This window comes from Microplitis mediator, chromosome 7 (genome assembly GCF_029852145.1).
Source record: "Microplitis mediator isolate UGA2020A chromosome 7, iyMicMedi2.1, whole genome shotgun sequence".
NCBI lineage: Eukaryota > Metazoa > Arthropoda > Insecta > Hymenoptera > Braconidae > Microplitis > Microplitis mediator.
The window spans coordinates 12106842-12127517 of NC_079975.1; the positions used below are offsets into that span (position 1 = coordinate 12106842).

The following is a 20676-nucleotide window of genomic DNA, read 5'->3' on the forward strand; positions in this document are numbered from 1 at the left end:
AGTACATCGCCTGTATGAATGGCTTATTTTCACGTACTGATCCGCCATGGCCAGAGGTAGAACGGATTAGATACACGCACCGTCATATGCTACCGTCGCTCCAGTTAGTTATTCCAGTGCATGACTGTCATTCCATGGACGAGTTGGAGAGTCGTGCTATACGCCAAGAGCGTATAATACAGCGTGCGAGTAATTATAGACCGCCACCATTACCTCGCAACTCAATGTGTCCCTCATTTGCATATCAAGAGCAACCGAGACACTCACGGCAACGGAACAATATAGGAGATAGAGCTCCAGAGCACCGTGATCGCGATCGACGTCACCATCGAGTCGTTCAACTGAGAGCAGTTCAAGATGATAGAGAAGAAGACGAGGATGACGACTACTCAGAAGATGAGATCCTCGCTGAACACCTCGACGCGCTCCAGATGAGGAAACATGGCCGTCAAGCTAATAATAATTACCAGAAGTTCTCAGAGAGAACAAAACGGCCAGCTAAAGCATACGATACTAGGGCTACAAAAGATTTACCAGAGCCCCTAGCATTCAGTATTGTTACAGATCACGAAAAGCCAAAAACTGAGGTTCCAGCTCCAGTTTTTGCATCACCAGCTAACGAGTTCCGATGCTGGAACTGCGACAAGACAGGACACCGTCATAGAAACTGTCCTGACCCTCGACGACGTTTTTGCTTCAAGTGTCGAGCTTCCGGAGTGACAACGTCAAGTTGTCCTTTCTGTAATCCGGGAAACGAGAAGAAGTGAGTCATTCACCGACTCGAGACTCACTAGGTGATCGTACAGAGTCGGACAGGACTTGTCAAGGTATGACCGGCACCGTTACAGGTATTTATAATACTAAAGAAGTCAGACATGACGTGATTGACTTCGCTCATTCCATCGAGGAAGAAGGTAACAAACCACCGTTGCCGAACAAGATGTATTGTAGTAATCAGTTACAGAATGACCTTGAGAATAACATCAAGAAGTCACCCACAGCTTTCTTTATCACAGTTCGGATAGCAGAATACCCGGTGAAAGCTTTGATAGACTCAGGTTCTTCGAAATCACTTCCAGGACCTGAAGGAATTGATCTAGTTACTCAACTAAGTTTACTAATTGAGTTACAAAACCATTCAGCTACAGCACAGTTATATAAGACTTTCCTTCTTCTTCTGACTACAGCTATAGTATGTAAAAAGTTACAGAGCTTAATAAGTTGTATGTTTCAGATTTTCGTTAAGGCTACAGCATGTCGGGGCAAAACAAGAGAAATTTGGAGGAGGAGATGGAGTGCCTCGAAGAGGTCTTGTTGATCGACCTGTCCGTCGACGAGGACGACATATCAACGGCCACAACAGTGCCGGAGATTAATTTGGGAGACGACGAAGTGAGTAATCCCTCCCGGAATGAAACGCTACAAGATCAGGAAGCGTTTGGCTACAGGAATAGAGATTTGGGAGACGACGAAGTGAGTAATCCCTCCCGGAATGAAACGCTACAAGATCAGGAAGCGTTTGGCTACAGGAATAGAGATTTGGGAGACGACGAAGCGAGCAATCCCTCCCGGAATGAGATGCTAGGAAACCAGGAAGCATCAGGTTACAGTCAAGAACAGGAAGAGATGCTAGGAGATCCGGAAGCATCAGGCTACAGCCAAGAGCAGGAGGAGGCCAATCAGGAGGAGTATGCCAGTGATACAGGTACAGAGACCGACAGCCTGTACGAGGGTCTACCAGGAGAGCTGCCGATGAGGCTCGATGAAAACACTCTCTGGGACCCTATCCGCCCATACGTCAAGCACCTGAGATGGCTTGACCACTTTAAACCTGGTCTGCTAAAGGCACTGGGGAAAGTGGCTGTTCGTATGAGCCACCCCAGAGACATCGGCTGTCCGCTCCAGGAATTATCTGGAGTAAAGTTCAAGAGAGCAACCACGAGTGACATCAGAGACGCTAATGCCACTCGGGACATCGGAGTGCAGGTCCAGCCGCTGACAGTTGTGAGTTCCAGCACTCAGACCGAACCAGCCGAGATGACGTTACAGACACCTATGGAGGTGGTACACGAGTCAATTCCAGTCACCCCAGGAACCGGAATCACAGGAGTGTCGTCAACCTCGACACCACCAAGCACCGTTCCAGTCAATAAGGAGGTACCACCAGCTCGAACCTCGGGGTCCAGTAAAGATCGACCGAAGTCACCCTCAGGATCAGCGCGCCAATCACTACTGGATTGGAATAAGAGGATACGGGAGAGGTCAGTAGCCCCATCAACTGTACCGACACCACCAAGAGCACCAGAAAGAAAACCATCTTCGGTGCAAGACAGGCTCCAGCGTGCTCGAGAACCGGCACACAGCACAACATCAGCTCTAGGAAGAGAGAACACGGCTCCAGCAGAAGAGGCGAAGAGCAAGCAGTTCACGTGGATGGGCAAGCCACGTCTCTGTTGGAACTGCCGCAAAGAAGGGCACCCATTCAGCGCATGCCCAGAAGCCAGGAAGACCTTTTGCCAGATGTGCGGCAGGGCTAATTATACAGCCCGTACGTGTCCTAGTTGCGGCGAAAAATGGAAAGCAATGGGACCGTACAAGAAGGAGTACGGAGGAAATGTTCCTCGGGAGCAGCTAAGGAAGGCTCCCCGACATCGAGAGGACGAACAGTCACCTAATCGTGGTCGACCATATTAAGATTCCGTCTCCAGGTTACAGATCAGAGGCAACGACATTGGCGCTACCGGACAACGATTACATGACTTAAGATTAATGCTACAGTTAAATAAAAAAGTGTTTCGTACCTCGCTACGGCGTCGTACTTACAGTGGCTTGGGCCGAGTTGAGTTATGAGAGGTTGTGAAACCGTATGTTACAGGCAAATTTGCAAAAACCTGCATAGGTTTAATTAATAGTATGTCTCAGGACATACGTAATACCGCTACAGTTAAATGTTTCAGGTCGTGGGTTCGAGAAAACAGTGTTAAAAGTTTCGAGGATGAGAGAGTTCGAACCACGATCATGGTAAAGAGAGAGAGTCATCATAGTAACAGCAGTACAGTTCCAGAGTCAGTAATACAACGTATAATCAAGACAACAATCACCGTACCGTAAAATCTTCCCCAGGAGGACGGGAGTTGTGACGTTATTTTTCGTATGGGGGTCAACTCAAAGTGAACGTCACAAACACCAACGAATTTTATTGTATTTACGAGCATGGTAATTCAAGACTTATAATTTAGCTTACAGTAATTTACGATTTTTATACAGATTTTTGATTAAGTTATAGTCTAAGAATTAAATATGGAGTAACGTTTGGCTACAGTTATGGATAAAGAAAATAAGAATTAGAATTAGAATGATGGGAAATTATTATGGGATATGGTTTGAAATTAAAGTTTTGGAAAATGATTGTTTGAGTTTTGGATTTTTAGTATTTTGAGTATGTGGACGAGTCAGTGTTACCGTGGAGCGGGACTTAAATTAGTCACCCGGTATCATCTGATGATAGAACCTAGTTCTATCCCTCTGAGACTTCTTGGTTGATTGCAGAGGTCTAGCTGAGATGCTAGTGCTCCAGTATATAAGGAATTTGACGGATGCTGAATGGGATCAGTTTGGAGTTTTGTTTTGGCAGGCCTCAACAGTAATTTTGTGACCGTTGCTGTTGTGGAAGCCGTTTGGTCATTTTTAAATTATTAGTCTGACAGGCCTCAGAGGACAAGTCATGACCACTTGTACCGCTGAGGAAGTCATTGGTCACTTAGTTTATAAGTTTTATGATCCCAGCTGAAGTCTGTTCCAGGAGAGCAACTGCCAAGGATATCCATACTCAGAATGGGTTTAGTGAGTACGTTTGGTGAGGACTTGAGCCTCCAGTTACCGTTATAGTAAAGATTGGGTTGGATTTGAGAATTTAGAATATAGAGGTCAGTTATTGATAACGATAGGATTGAGTTTGGGGTTTTTTAGAATTGAGAATTGAGAGAAGGAAGTCGGAGGGAGACCTTCGAGGAGTACGGACGTGGGCATTCGACTCTAGTCGCTTGAAGCGAGTAGACGTGTGCAGTAATGGCGCTACAGTTCAAGGCATTGTGGAAAGCTACAGATTGAGATTATTGATACAGAAGTATTATTTAAAACAGTGTAAGACGTTACTTGATATTTATTCACCAGACATCAGGTATGAAATAATTATTATAAATAATTAATCGAGTTCGAATCAAAAGTCTTGAGGTATTATGCTCCTGTTTTAATTAAAGAAAAGATTCAATATCTGAGAGAATAATGTTACATTTCTAGAGTCACGATCATGTTCCATTGTTAATATTATTTTATAAAAGAATTATAAGAAATATGTTTGATTGTTAAACCAATTAGTGTAATTAACATCGAAATGAGACCCATGTACGTTAGTTTTACGATTTTGCTAAAGGAAATGTTCTAGAGTATCGAATCCATAATTATCGTTCTAGTTTACCAAATATTATCTGATTATCATTTAGTTCTAGTTAATTAACTAATTTATTCATAAAATATCGATCTGTATCATATAGATGTCAATTTACTTACTACTAAGATTAATTTTATTATATTCAACGTTTGTTATAGAGAAAAATATTATTTGTACTGAGCTACCGTATTTTATTGTTACATAGAGTTTGAGATTATTGTTGTTAAATAAAAGTTGCAAATTAAAAATGGATCTACGTGACTTTGGGGAATGATGTAACCCGGACCACTCCCTCTCTCCATAAACCTACACACTGAGCGACACCATGGCATACCGTAACTCTGTTTTTAGTTTTCCAGTCTCCGTTTTGGTTTTGCTAATAAGTTCTGAGCATTTTGTTAAGTTTTAGTTTTAGTTTTGTTTATGCGTGGTTTTGGTGATAATTCCACAGATCAAAAATTATCCAAAATTTCATGATTTACTGGTTTGGTGATTCCAGTGATTAAAAATTACCTGGCGCCCTATCCGTATTGAGACTGGAGGCTAAAGGCAGAGAACGAAGTTATAGCGCAGAAATTAGCGTCTAGTTTTTGTGTTATAATATATATATATATATATATATATATGTGTGTGTGTATATATATATATATATATATTAGGGTGATCCAAAAAATAACAAATTTTTTTTTTCTCGCAAACAGGTTCAAAAGTTTCATTTAGATAAACAAAGAGGCCTGTGAAAATTGGTGACACGACCGATGATCCGAGGACAATTGATCCACGACAATTAATCCGCGACAATTGATCCTTGCGACGATTGATCCGTCGATAAAATGCGTGTAACATGAAAAATTACACCCTCTTTTCACTAATTTGTGTGTGAGTATATTTTTTATGTTACACGCACACAAAATTAGTGAAAAAAGGGCGTAATTTTTCATGTTACACGCATTTTATCGACGGATCAATCGTCGCAAGGATCAATTGTCGCGGATTAATTGTCGCGGATCAATTGTCCTCGGATCATTTGTTACGTAACCGTGAAAATTAGAGCTCTTAATATTAACATTAAGAGGTTCCTCATCGCACTTTTCTATTTTCCATAAGAATAACATGGAAAAAATTTTTTTTATGTCTTCTGATTTTTATAAGTAGCTAACGATGGGTCAGAGGAATAATTGGCAGGCATGTCTGTGTAGGGAATTGAATGCTCTCCAAAAAAAGATTTCTATCATTTTTTGAGGAATCTATTTGTTCAAAAGTTATTTGAGGTTGAAGTCGAATTCATATTAAATTTCGAGATTTTCTTACTTTTCCGGCGAAACTATCAGACCTATTACAAAATATTATAGGACCTTTTTTGTAGACATTTTTATTCCCTAAAAGGTATTTTAAATAGTTTTTTCGAATTCCGCATCGTATTCTAGTTATTTTTATTTTAATGTCAAGCTCATAAAAAAAATAATCTTCTGATCGATTTTAAAAGCTTGACATTAAAATAAAAATAACGAGAAAGCGATGCGGAATTCGAAAAAACTTTATTCAAAATAACTTCTAGGGAATAAAATTGTCTACAAAAACAGTCGAATGATATTTTGTAATAGGTCTGATAGTTTCGCAGGAAAAGTAAGAAAATCTCGAAATTTAATATGAATTCGACTTCAACCTCAAATAACTTTTGAACAAATAGATTCCTCAAAAAATGATATAAATCTTTTTTTGTAGAGCATCCAATTCTCTACAAAAACATGCCTGCTAATTATTCCTATGACGCATCGTTAGCTACTTATAAAAATCAGAAGACGTAAAAAAATTTTTTTCCATGTTATTCTTATGGAAAATAAAAAAGTGCGATGAGGAACCTCTTAATGTTAATATTTAGAGCTCTAATTTTCACAAGCGTCTTTTATTATCTAAATGAAACTTTTGAACCTGTTGGCGAGAAAAAAAAGAAAATTTGTTATTTTTATATATATATATATATATATATATATATATATATATATATATATATATATATATATATATGTTGGAAAGTCATTACAAGCTCGGGCGTTATCCCGAGTATTGGTCTCAATACTAATATCTGTCATTCTTATTTAAAATATAAACGAATATTAATTATGCAACACAATGATTCAATATTAAATGTATTGTTCACGAATAACGGTACTTAGAATAGTACTAAAATAAAGATAGTGTCGCATAAATATTAAAATACACTAAATACGAATTAATGCAATAATTGATTACGCAGGGAATTATAATAATTGTAATACACGACAGTCGAATAATATTTGAATAAAACCTGATCGAATAATTTACAAATACTACGGTAAACAAGGCTCGCGAACGAATCCACGGTCAACAGGGAAACTTGTACTCGTACAACGAATGCTCAATCAGAACTAACTGACTTAGCTAGTACCAAACTCTGTACTTTTCGTTAAAAACCTGTTGCTCAAAATATTCAAAGAAGGACAACCATCTCATTATCTTACTATCTAGTCCTCTGTGTCTTCCTATACCCATCCTGTGACCGTGGCTACGTTTGGTGAAGAGATGTCACAGCGAACCTAAGCCTCCCGCAATAAACATAATCTGCTTAAACTGTAAACAACTAGAACTTAAATTTTATTATTTAATTGTTACTATAAAAACTAGTCTCGACTGTTAGGAATTTCCTGTCCCATTGGAAAACCCCGTTTCATTCTTTCATCTCTGACATATATATATGGGATAGAACCGACTTTTGAGGACATGATTGCGTCTACAATTTTTATCCAATCTTAATGAAATTTTCTACACTTATTTTATGGGTTATTTTCACAGTTAAGTTCGATTATAGGCTGATTTAGTCGATTAGTTCAGAAGTTATGGCTGTTTGAAATTTTAACGATTTTTCGAAAAAATCAGTTTTTAATCATTTTTAAAGTTCATACTCTCTAAACATAAATTAGTGAAAATAAGTGAATATTCACTAATTCGAAGTGCAAACCGAACCCCTAGTTTCAAAAAATTCGAGAAAATTCGATACAATAATAACAATAATCATTTAGGGGAGTTTTCAGAGGGAGATTCAGAGAAAAAAAAAATTTTTTTAACTGGCATCTTCATTATACTAACCATAAAGATATAACGAACCAAGAACACCGTCTGAATCTTAACCCCACTCTAAGAGCCGAAAGAAAATTCAAGGAACGATGAAAATTTGAAAAGCTAATGGTAAAACGAAATTAAAACACCATTAAACCTCCCCTACCCTACCACCCATATGATAAGACTCATTACTTGACACACGGGAATGCTCGATTGTCGGGAAGTTACTTATTGGCAGGAAATACCAGCTCATTGTTAACCTGCAGAACTCTGTTTTATGTAGGGGCCAGTTTAACTACTGTTATGAATAGTGCTTAGCTCTTATTTCGTTCTTATTCAAGGATAAAACTTGACTAAATAATACCTAATAGACCTTGAAATAACGATATTAATTATTTACTTAATTTATCAATAATTGAATTAAGGAAACCAAAAAGACAAAACTGTTGCTGAGTGGCAAGCTGAACATCCAAATGGACATATTAAGTTAGATGATATCAGTTACCGATCTTGGCGTCTAGGGAGTCTTTATGATAATGGAAGTATTTGCAAGAGTAGAGACTCACTAAAGGATTGGTCTCATTCTGATTGTTTAGATAATGATTCACAAAAAAAGTCATCTCCTGTAGTAAGCTGTAAAATATACAAACGATTGATATATTTATTTCTATTAATCAATTTAAATGTTCTAGAGTTTAGTAGATCGAGGAAATCAAACAAATTCAAAAAAAATACAAGAGTTTCCAACTGAATTAACACTAAGTCTACAATTTTTACCAACGATTGATGAGCTGAAAAGTACAAAAGGGAAACTTGTAATTAGTATTGAGGTCATGATTTAATGAAACTATTTACTACAACTAAATTACTTCAATTCTTTGATAACAAAAAAATATTCATAGGCTTTATCCAATCTTCCGCCCAAGTTGTATAATTGTGCAATCAAACCTTATGTTGTTGTGAAGATTGTTAAGCAGTTGTGGACTCCTAAAAAACAGAATGTGCTCCATAGTTTCAGAACCCGTAGTATGCGACACACGGTCAACCCAGTATATAGAGAAACATTCGTCATAGCAGATGTTAATGTGTACAGTACAAAGGTAGTTAGTGAAAATAGATGCTACTCATTTTTCATTATTATATTTTGTTTTTCAGGATTGGATTTTATCTATATCAGTCTTTGATAATGATCGATATGCTAATCATACAGAATTATCTACCATTCAAATTCCACTTAAAGATGTTAAAAAAATATTTACGAACCCAGAGATAAATTTATTCAATTTTAAAATGAAACAATCTAATCAAGTAAAATCATTTCACATTAAATGACTCATAACTGACTTGAAAATAAATAAAAAAAACAACTTTAAAGTTTATTAAAATTGCAGGAATTTGGAAATATTTTACTGGGAGTAACTTATCTTCCAACTGCTCAACGCTTATCGATAACTGTTATGAACATACGGAATTTAAAATGCTTAACAGGCACATCGCTACCAACTGAGTTAAGTACGTTCTTTTATATCATCGGCTGATTAACAATTTTATATCAAAATTGATTTTCCCTCAGTATTATGATAGTATATTGCATAGTTAGGATACTAAGATAGTCTTTATCCGCAATGATTTCAGCACACGTACAGCCTTCAGCCCGTGTACGCGGCCTGGAGACGTGTGTTGAAATCATTGCGCTTGCCGGATAAAGACTATCTGAGTGTCTTACTATGCACTATATTTTATTCAACAATCGCCTGATTTACGCGATTAATGGCAATCTGCGAAGCAAAGTCTGTGGCTGGTTAGCGACACGGTGCACCCACAGAATTACAACAAACCATCGACTTGAAAATTCAGAATTCATATTCAATTGATTTAAAATTCACTCGGAAGTTTTAATTATTTATTTCAATATTTATTTACAAAATAAATACAACACAACCACGCGGTTCAATCCACTCCCCATTTGATGAGTTAAAGTAACCATATTTACCATAGTAGAAATGAAATAGAGTTTTTGTCTAGTAACTGGCCAGTTTTACTAGACTTAAACCAGAAACTGGCCAGTGGAATATCGAGTTTGTTGTCAAGTAACTGGCCAGTTTGACTAGAAATCCAAGAGAAACATAGTGGCTTTGAAAATACTGTCACTTTAAAATTTTAGGTTTTGAGGTTGTTAAAATTATCAGTTACTCAATGTATATATTGTGACCGCTTCTTTAGTTCACCTGGAATCCGGCAAACGAACTAATACCCTCACAAACTATTTGGCTTACCTATTCGATTCCTGCGGTGGTTGGATGCCAGGTGTGTCTTACCCACCGAAGTTTACGATAGTCGTTGTTGTCGGCTCAGGGTGGCGGATCGGGGTAGGATAGGCACTTAACTTATAGTAAATATATATCAGCCGGATATACAAATTAATCGGTATCTTTAATGAAATATAAATAAATCGGAAAATCGATAACTCTTGTATACTCAGTATAATTGCTCTACAATTAATATGTAACAGTCAATCCTTATGATCTTATGACCTGGATTTCACAATTCACTCAATATAATTACATAACAAATGAAAGAAACTCGATATAATTCACATTAAAATATAATAATAATGACTCGATCTAATTAAACAAAAACCATAATTATTATTATGACTTGAGATACTTAATGTAAATGACAAAAAAAGACAGCAACACAACCACTCAGGGTATAACCCTGGGTCGCAATTTGACGGCAACGTGATGTCAATTTACTTGACATCCGCAACAGTCAGTAACTCGACGTTTGCAAATACAATTAACGTCGAAATGTTATCTTCACAAAAATAATGATGATGATGATGATGATGATGATGATGATGATGATGATGATGATGATGATGATGATAATAATAATAATAATAATAATAATAATAATAATAATAATAATAATAATAACAACTACGATATCAACATCACACACTGAATAAGGAGAATCTTCTTAACATCAAAGAAGGTTCTCTCAATAGGTTGCGGGCTCTGGTGACTGCTAAAAAGTCACTAGAGAAAAAGCTGAAGCGGCTTACCGATAACTCTTTGTTTCGGTTAAGTCCTTCACGCTTTCTGACACCTAAAACATCTGTTTCTGGCGATCCCCCATCTATCGAGCGAGTAGAAGCTTTCTGGTCCGAGTTGTATGGTGATCAACCAGACGTGAATCGTGACACTCCAGCTCTCAACGACTTCGAGGCATTTTGTCGCCGCCACCGAAACGACAATGCTGATGAAGAGAGCCCTGAAGTCAGCGTGGAAGAAGTTCGTTTGGCTCTGAATAATGGTAAGAACTGGGCTGCTCCGGGTCCGGATGGCATTAACTTGTTTTGGTGGAAGAAACTTACTTCTACCCACAGCCATCTGGCCCGGATATTTACAGCGTTTATCAGAGGCAACGAACCTATTCCGTGCTGGCTTGTAGGAGGGCGAACCGTGCTCATCCCTAAGAAAGGTGACTTGTCCGACCCAAAGAACTACAGGCCTATCACCTGTTTGAATGCGGTTTATAAGATTTTCACCAAAATCTTGAACAATCGCATTTTACAGGAGATAGATCCTGTATGGCAGCAGATATACGAACAGCGTGGCAGTAAAAGAGGCCTGTCAGGTTGTAAAGAGAATCTGTTAGTAGATCGTTGCGTCATTCAAGACGCGGTCTACTATCAGCGCAACCTGTCAATGGCCTGGATTGACTACCGTAAGGCATTTGATTCAACATCTCATGAGCTCATTCTCTTTTTGCTCAAATGCCTTGGGATCAATCGTGATACAGTGGGATGCATACAGCGTACGATGCAACTTTGGCGAACACGGTGCCACATATCATGTGGCATCGACAAACGTGTGACCGAAGTTGTACAGTACAAGCGAGGTGTCTTCCAGGGAGATTCCCTAAGCCCTCTGCTGTTTTGCATCTCACTGCTGCCGATATCTGTTGCGCTACGCCGTACCCGTGGATACTCAGTGGGCCCACCAACTGATCGGAAATATTCGATCACCCACTTACTCTACATGGATGATCTGAAGGTATATGCTCCTGATGAGGAACACCTTCAGACAGCCTTAAACATTGTAGGGGAGTATACACGGGATGTCGGCATGGCTTTTGGGTTGGACAAGTGCGCGGTCGTTAATCTGGTGAGGGGTAAGTGCTCTGATTTGCGCGAAGATATCGAGTTAGTAGATGGGAGCGTCATTGACCATCTTGACGCCGGAGAGTCGTACAAATATCTAGGGATTGACGGGAGTCCTATGCAGGATGTCTCGAAAATCAAAACGACTCTCTGCAGCGAGTATGGGCGGAGACTCCGGAAAATCTGGTCATCAGAACTTTCCGGGAAAAACAAAGTCTCTGCAACAAACATGCTTGCTGTCCCAGTACTACTCTACTCTTTCGGTGTCCTTAAATGGACCCGAAAAGAGCTTAGAGATCTCGATATCAAGACACGCAAAGTCATGAATATCAATCGGAGCATGCACCCTAAGTCCTCAGTCACTAGATTATACCTTTCCCGGCACATCGGAGGGAGAGGTCTACAGAGCTTGGAGTGTCTACACGATCGTTTGGTTTTGGGTCTAACATACGAAGTTGTCAATTTCACAGCAGATGAGAACGACTTCCTTATGCAGATTGTTCATAGTCATGAGAATCTGCAGAAGGGAGCGTTCTTATATAAGGCAGCAAGGTACGCGGCAAAATCCCTCGGTCTTGGAAGAGTAAATCCTCTTATTGAACTCCCTAAGGAGGAATTTAAGAGTGTCGTCAGGAATGCTGAGCAGCAAAAACTGCTCAGTACACACATGGACAAGTCCATGCACAGCGTGTTCTTTAAACACGTGCGTGACCATGGCTTGTCCACCCAGCTGACGTTTTCCTTCCTTAAGTCAGCTGGCCTGATGTCCGAGACCGAAGGATATATTTTTGCCTGCCAAGATGGTGTAATCAATACCCTCGAATACCGTGCGAAAGTACTCCAGATGCAGCTACCCGACACATCGTGTAGGGTATGTAAGCAACATCCTGAGACGCTTATGCATCTCTTGTCAGCATGTCCTGTGCTGGCAAGAGGTGCATATATCCAGCGTCATAATGCTGCTCTGCGAGTACTCTACTACCACCTTAGACATACGCACGGTATCGATAAAACACCAGTGCTGCCTTATCTGCCAGGAGATATTCCGCAAGTTGTTGAGAATGACCGTTGCCGCATTTATTGGAACATGCCATTCGCAACAACGCGGAAAATCGACCATAATAAACCTGATATTGTGCTCTTCGATAAAACCGCTCGTGACATTTATGTCATTGAGTTTTCAGCTCCTGCTGAGTATAACATCACGGTTAAAGAAGAGCACAAACACGAGATATATCAGGATCTCCTGTTCGAAATTGCCAAACTTTACCCAGGTTTCCGTGTCAAACTTGTCGTCCTCATTGTTGGCGTCCTAGGAGGGATGAAACAGTCGTTTGTGTCTGCACTAGCTAGAATACCAACTTGTTCAGCGCAAGTTGAGTTTCTGGCATCGCGGATGCAAAAGGCTGTTATTCTCGGGTCCCTCCGTCTCCTAAGGCAACGAAACTTGGCCTGCTGCGCATGCTGATCATCTTGTTGATGATGCATCGCAGCAGTTACGATTTGGCGCTCAGCTGAGGCCCTCGGTAGAGTCGGACTACCGGGGATAACCCCCTGAGCATTTAACTAAAAAGAAATAATAATAACAATAATAATAATAATAATGTTGGAGATATAATAATCGAGTAATATTCACACGTACACCACACACACACACGCCGACGCGTTGATCTACTGCGCATGCAGTCACGCTGTAACATAGTATACTCAAGACACAATGATCTATTAGCACGTTGTCGAGTGAAGTCATATATTTTTTCCTTCTTTCTCTACCGTTATAATTAAGTACTGAATAAATTCATACGTCGTTTATATATTAAATTCTGCTCTAATATTATTTACATTCACTCAATCCCTGCCTAACTCCCACAGGTTATGGGCCCAGTGGCGAGAAAGTAAGTGAGTGATATATAAAAAATAAATAAAAGTGAGAATTGAGAAATAAAATTCGTCGAGTAAAAAATTTGTGAACACGTGGCCGTAAATAGCTAACCGAAAATGGCGGACGTAGCATCGCGCATTGAGCTGTTAGACAAACGCAACTACGACGTCTGGCAGGTGAGGATGAGGTCCATCCTCGTGAAACATGACCGATGGGGTTATGTGAGCGGTGAAATCCCATATCCGAGCGGAAGCAACGCCACAGAACGTGAAACCACAAAATGGAAGACCGGCGATGAAAAGGCCAAGGCTGACATCATTTTGTCAATTGGAAACGCCGAGTTGAAGACAATTACAAAGTGTAAGACCTCGAAGGAAGTCTGGGACAAACTGCAGTCAATCCACGCGTCAAAAGGACCAGTGAGAAAAATTGAGTGGCTGACAGAAATTACGTCGTTCAAAATCGACGAAGAAGACGGCTTCAGGGAGCGATTGGATGGCTTTACAAATGCAGTGGAGCAACTAGAAGGTATGAACATTGAAATACCGAAGGACATGCTGGTAGTATTAATTCTGAAGAGCCTACCATCAAGCTTCGAGAACTTTCGATGCGCAATTCGATCAAGCGACGAATTACCGACAACTGAGACGCTAATTGGAAAAATACTCGATGAGCACCGAAGCAGGAAACCTACAGAATCGGCAGAAGATAACAATGTGTTATATGCTGATAATCGGCACGGTAGAAAATATCAACATGGAAAGCCAAAATTCAAGAATAACAAACCCTGTTACGTCTGTGGAAAAGTTGGTCATTGGGCAGCAAAGTGCCCTGAGCGACAACAAAATTCTGCGAAGAGAGTCGAATCATCGGCTGAGACACACTACGTAGTTGACCAACCAGAGGAGACCAACAACGTGACGTCGAGGACGAGGTGGTGCCTGGATAGTGGCTGTACCACGCACATGTGTGCCAGCGATGAGTTCCTGACCGACATATAGGAGTGTACGACGACCTTGAACATGGCAAATGCTGCTTCGACGACGGCGAGGGCTAAAGGGCTCGCACACATCAAAGCAGCGACAGAAAAAGGTAATGTTAATTTAAATCTACGTAATACATTACTGGTTAAGGATCTTAGGACTAATTTAATCTCTGTGTCAAAAATCACTCGAAACGATCGAGAGATTTTATTCAGAAAGTATGACGCACTCATCAGGGATCTGAACGGAGACGTCAAGATGGTCGCAGATCGAATAGGAGACCTGTATTACCTACGGGAACAGGAGGAACAAGTGAAATCAGCAACGACTGAAAGAGCGCGCGCGTCTGAAACAAATCTATGGCATGCAAGATTAGGCCACTTGCATATGGACGCCGTGATTGACCTATCGAGAGGTCGAGCGTCGGGAATAAAGCCCTTGAGCAAGGACAAGTCACCTTGCGACGTGTGCCATCGCGGGAAGCTGACAGCAAAACCATTCGCGTCGAGAACTGAGAGAAGCCAAAAGCTGCTAGAGATAATACACACCGACTTGTGCCAACCCTCAGGAATGAAGTCAGAAGGTGGAAATCGCTACTTCGTGACTTTCATTGATGATTACAGCGGCTGATGTGAGCTGTACCTGTTAAAGAGCAAGGACGGAGTATTTGAAGCGTTCAAAATATATAAAAACTATGTCGAAAAGCAGACAGGGCAGAAGATTAAAGCTTTGCAGTCCGACAATGGTCGAGAGTACTGTAATAAGCAATTCGACGAGTACCTGAAAAGCGAGGGCATCAAGAGACGTCTAACAGTGCCTTACACGCCACAACAAAATGGTGTTGCTGAGCGCATGAACAGGACTGTCGTTGACATGGCCAGGTGCCTGCTAATTCAAGCAGGACTTCCAACGATGTATTGGGGAGCAGCAATCACAACTGCTAATTATCTAAGAAACCGTTGTCCAAGCAGAAGCCATGGGGGAGCTACTCCATTCGAACTATGGTTCGGACGAAAACCTGGACTCAAGCACCTGCGTGTATTTGGAGCTAAAGTATATATACTGGAAAAGGGGCCTGGAAGGCAGAAACTCGACGAGAGATCAACCGAAGGAAGGTTGGTAGGATACTGTGAGACAGCAAAAGCTTACAGAGTTCGACGTAATGACGATGGAAAGGTTGTCATAACCAGAGACGTGCAAATAGTCGAAGAGCACGTAATGAAACCACACGGCGTCGCTCAATTAGATGTTGAGTACACACACCCCGAAGAAGAGACTCCAGAGCCAGGGAGAGTCACAAGAACTCGAAGGTCATGCGAAGAGCATGATAGAGAAATTTCACCAGTACGAGCTCGAGGAAGACCTAGAAAACAAAAATCTGGTAAGCCAGGACGACCACGAAAATTATACAGATACGTAAGTGCGTCAAGTATTGCGTCAAGTCGCGAAAACCTGTCAGAAGACGAGGAAGTACCACTAGGACAAGACAACGAAGAATTGCCAGAGAACTTATTCATCCAAAACGACGAACAACAAGTTCCGAGAGCAAAAAGACCTCTTGAAACTTCACTATTATTGCCAGAGGATAAACGTCCTAGACACGAGAAGAGCTCAAACGACCCAGAGCCGCCATCTGGAGGCGCAGAGGAAAATGTCGACGAGGGAGAGGAGTTCATGGAAACCAATTTCGTCGAAGAGTTAGCCCTGATGGCTGATGTCGAGCTCGAAGAGGCCATACGAGGAACAGAATCCTTGGAGTGGAAGCGTGCACTAGCTGAAGAAGTACGTTCTCACCTGGAACACGGGACATGGAAGCTCGTGAAACAACCAGAGCATGGAAAAATAATTGGTTCCAAAGTCATTTTAAAAAATAAAATAAATGCTGAAGGAGAAATAGAGCGCAGGAAAGCACGCATCGTAGCCAGAGGTTTCTCACAAAGACCTGGATTTGATTTCAACGAAACATTTGCACCAGTGGCAAGAATGGAATCAATTAGGCTATTGGCTGCACTATCAACGAAAATCGACGCAAAAATACATCAGATGGATGTGGTAACGGCGTATTTACACGCTGACGTCGACGAAGAATTATACATGGAAGTACCAGGCGGATTAAAAGAAGCTCTGGAAGAAATCGCACGCAGCGAAAGAAGAGACTCTGAAGTGCAAAAGGAAGCATTAAGGATGCTGGAGAGCCTCGCCAAAGGTGATCAAGTCTGCAAGTTACAAGAATCTATCTATGGACTGAAGCAGTCGGGAAGAAAATGGTACGACAGACTGAGTAGCGTATTAAAGGAGCTAGGTTTGAAACCCACGATTTCAGATCCATGTTTGTTTGTATGCAGAACGACGAGAGACATCATGCTCGTAGCAGTCTACGTCGACGACTTATTAACAGTGTCGAACAACCCAGACTGGGTTAAATCATTAAAGGCTGGACTGGGAAAAGAATTCCGCATGAAAGACTTGGGAGAAGCTAAATACTGCTTGGGAATCGAGTTCAAACATGAAGAAGGAAAATTGAGCCTAAGTCAGCAAAGATACGTCGAGGAGCTGCTGGAGAAATTTGGAATGAAGACATGTACCCAACAGCCAATACCAGCTAGCCCAACATCGAAGTTGAGACCTACGACGGACCCAAACAAACCAACGAAAAATCCGAGATACAGAGAGCTAATAGGATCTCTAATGTATCTAGCAGTGGCAACGAGACCGGACATCGCACACACTGTGAGCGTATTAAGTCAATTCAACGAACGTCCCACGGAAGAGCACTGGGGTGCAGCGAAAAAGGTACTTCGATATCTAAAGGGGACACCAGGACTAGGACTCGTCTATAGTAAATCAGACGACAAAATCGCCGGATACACTGACGCAGATTGGGGAAATGATCCCATTGATTCAAAATCGTACACAGGGTACGTATTTACAATGGCAGGAGCCGCGATCAGCTGGAAATCAAGAAAACAGCGAACCGTGGCTTTATCAACGATGGAGGCCGAATATAAGGCACTCACCGAAGCGACGAAAGAGTCCATGTACCTACGAGGACTCATCGGCGAACTCGGAATCCAAGAATTATCAGACGGGCTGATTTATTGCGATAATCAGAGCGCAATACAATCATCAACATCGACGGGATTCCAAGATCGATCCAAACACGTCAGAATACAGTTCAACTTCGTCAAGGAGGCTGTAATCCATAAGAAAGTTCAATTATTACATATGCCGTCGGAAAATATGATCGCCGACATTTTAACTAAGCCTCTACCAAGAGAGAGACACGCCAAGCTATCAAAATCCATGGGAATGAGCGAGACAGCATGAGCTGTGTACGTGTTCGTATTAAGGGAGAGTGTTGGAGATATAATAATCGAGTAATATTCACACGTACACCACACACACACACGCCGACGCGTTGATCTACTGCGCATGCAGTCACGCTGTAACATAGTATACTCGAGACACAATGATCTATTAGCACGTTGTCGAGTGAAGTCATATATTTTTTTCTTCTTTCTCTACCGTTATAATTAAGTACTGAATAAATTCATACGTCGTTTATATATTAAATTCTGCTCTAATATTATTTACATTCACTCAATCCCTGCCTAACTCCCACAAATAATAATAATAATAATATTTTTTTTAAATCTTCAATGGCATACCAATCCTAATTATTGTAATATTTGGCTAGCCTCTCTGTGCTAGCACGACAATTACTTTTTATTTCAAAAACGGTTTCGCCCCGAATATACTTGCTGGGCTCATCAGTAAAGTTGATGCAAGTATATTCTACTTTAGACCGTTTAATTGATGTTAAATTTTATACCCAATTCCATTTTTTTCCAAATTTGGAAAAAATGGAATTTTTTCTCCATTCCATGTTTAATGCCTCTTATATTTATTTGCTGTTAGTTATTTAATATATATGAATGCTAATGCATTCATATATTCTTTGATTGGTGTTTTAATATTTTTTTTAAATCTTCAATGGCATACCAATCCTAATTATTGTAATATTTGGCTAGCCTCTCTGTGCTAGCACGACAATTACTTTTTATTTCAAAAACGGTTTCGCCCCGAATATACTTGCTGGGCTCATCAGTAAAGTTGATGCAAGTATATTCTACTTTAGACCGTTTAATTGATGTTAAATTTGCCATTGAAGATTTAAAAAAAATATTAAAACACCAATCAAAGAATATATGAATGCATTAGCATTCATATATATTAAATAACTAACAGCAAATAAATATAAGAGGCATTAAACATGGAATGGAGAAAAAATTCCATTTTTTCCAAATTTGGAAAAAAATGGAATTGGGTATAAAATTTAACATCAATTAAACGGTCTAAAGTAGAATATACTTGCATCAACTTTACTGATGAGCCCAGCAAGTATATTCGGGGCGAAACCGTTTTTGAAATAAAAAGTAATTGTCGTGCTAGCACAGAGAGGCTAGCCAAATATTACAATAATTAGGATTGGTATGCCATTGAAGATTTAAAAAAAATATTAAAACACCAATCAAAGAATATATGAATGCATTAGCATTCATATATATTAAATAACTAACAGCAAATAATAATAATAATAATCATAATAGTAATAATAATAATAATAATAATGATAATAATAATAATAATAATAATAATAATAATAATAATAATAATAATAATAATAATAATAATAATGATAATAATAATAATAATAATAATAATAATAATAATAATAATAATAATAATGTAAAATATTAACTTAAAAACTACATTAAATATTTATTTGCTGGATCGGGATGGTGAAAGAAATAAGAAGTCACTGATTTGGTGTATTGACCATATTTAATAAAAATAAATCACAGATAATAGCGTAGAGTACAAGAGTCGATCACGAGTTCATATTAGAGCACTTATTGAACATTATTCGATTGCAGTTGAGTTTAATTGAGTTTTTTATAAATTGCATGGCACCGTACACATGAACATTATATTATATACATATAGAGCGTAGTTGAAGATCGAGTTTGTTGAGTTTAATGAATACGAGTTTATAAATTTACACGGCACCATACACGTGAATTAATTTATACAAAAGAGCGCAATAAAGAGTAAATTATTAACAATTAATGATTTACAAATATCATCAATAGTTCGAGTATACATTTTGTCACAATTAAATTTAATTCGCGACACAGAGTACGAGTAAGAAGAGCAAAAATATAAGAAGCGTAACGGGCCGAGTCTGAACGTATAATGAATACTTTGCAGTCACAAATAAAATTTGATATTGATTTTGAGATTAAGTATGACTGGATGACTGATTGATGACGTCAGTCATACCAGTTGACATCGAGTACGAGTAAATAATTAAGCAATGAGTAATAAAGTAAATTGTAAATTGCAATAATGATTTGTGGCTGCAAAGTCACGTGATGGCGAGTATGTGAATGAATATAGCCCGCACGTTAGTTTAACACGCGGTCACCACAGCAATGAGCACAGAGTTTATATATGAAAAACCGGATATAATTAAAGAATATAGTTGATAACAAATACATGGTGTATCAGCGAGTTACAATTAGAATGATGTACTTGATAGTGTAGAGTAATTAACACGATGTAATTGAATTACAATAAAAACTGGTAGCACGTGGTGTTCTATCACAAGTGTTGTAGAGTAATGCCAGTTGCCGCGTAGCTGGCTATCGAGTTGAAATTCTTAGTATCAGAGGGCGCGTCGACAGCAGCACCTCTGGTATAGTAGAGCGTAGAGTTGTCAAGAGTTCTGGCGCGAACATTTGAAATTTACGCAACAAATAATAATAATAATAATAATAATAATAATAATAATAATAATAATAATAATAATAATAATAATAATAATAATAATAATAATAATAATAATAATAATAATAATACTCTACATGGATGATCTGAAGGTATATGCTCCTGATGAAGACCACCTTCAGACAGCCTTGAATATCGTAGGGGAGTATACACGGGATGTCGGCATGGCTTTTGGGTTGGACAAGTGCGCGGTCGTTAATTTGGTGAGGGGTAAGTGCTCTGATTTGCGCGAAGATATCGAGTT

The 20676-nt window shown here is 39.4% G+C and overlaps 1 protein-coding gene across 3 annotated transcripts in view; it reads left to right on the forward strand.

The window, feature by feature from the left end:
* LOC130671294 (synaptotagmin-1-like) overlaps positions 1-20676 on the forward strand; it is a 123191-nt gene that overhangs the window by 33793 nt on the left and 68722 nt on the right. For all 3 annotated transcript variants that reach the window (XR_008990496.1, XM_057475096.1, XM_057475095.1), the window contains 5 exons: positions 7975-8177; positions 8242-8379; positions 8452-8649; positions 8705-8857; positions 8941-9061. Coding sequence is in view for 2 of the 3 variants with exons in the window: in XM_057475096.1 (XP_057331079.1) it covers positions 7975-8177; positions 8242-8379; positions 8452-8649; positions 8705-8857; positions 8941-9061 (813 nt within the window). In the remaining variant the exon portion in view is untranslated. The remainder of the gene's footprint in view (positions 1-7974; positions 8178-8241; positions 8380-8451; positions 8650-8704; positions 8858-8940; positions 9062-20676) is intronic.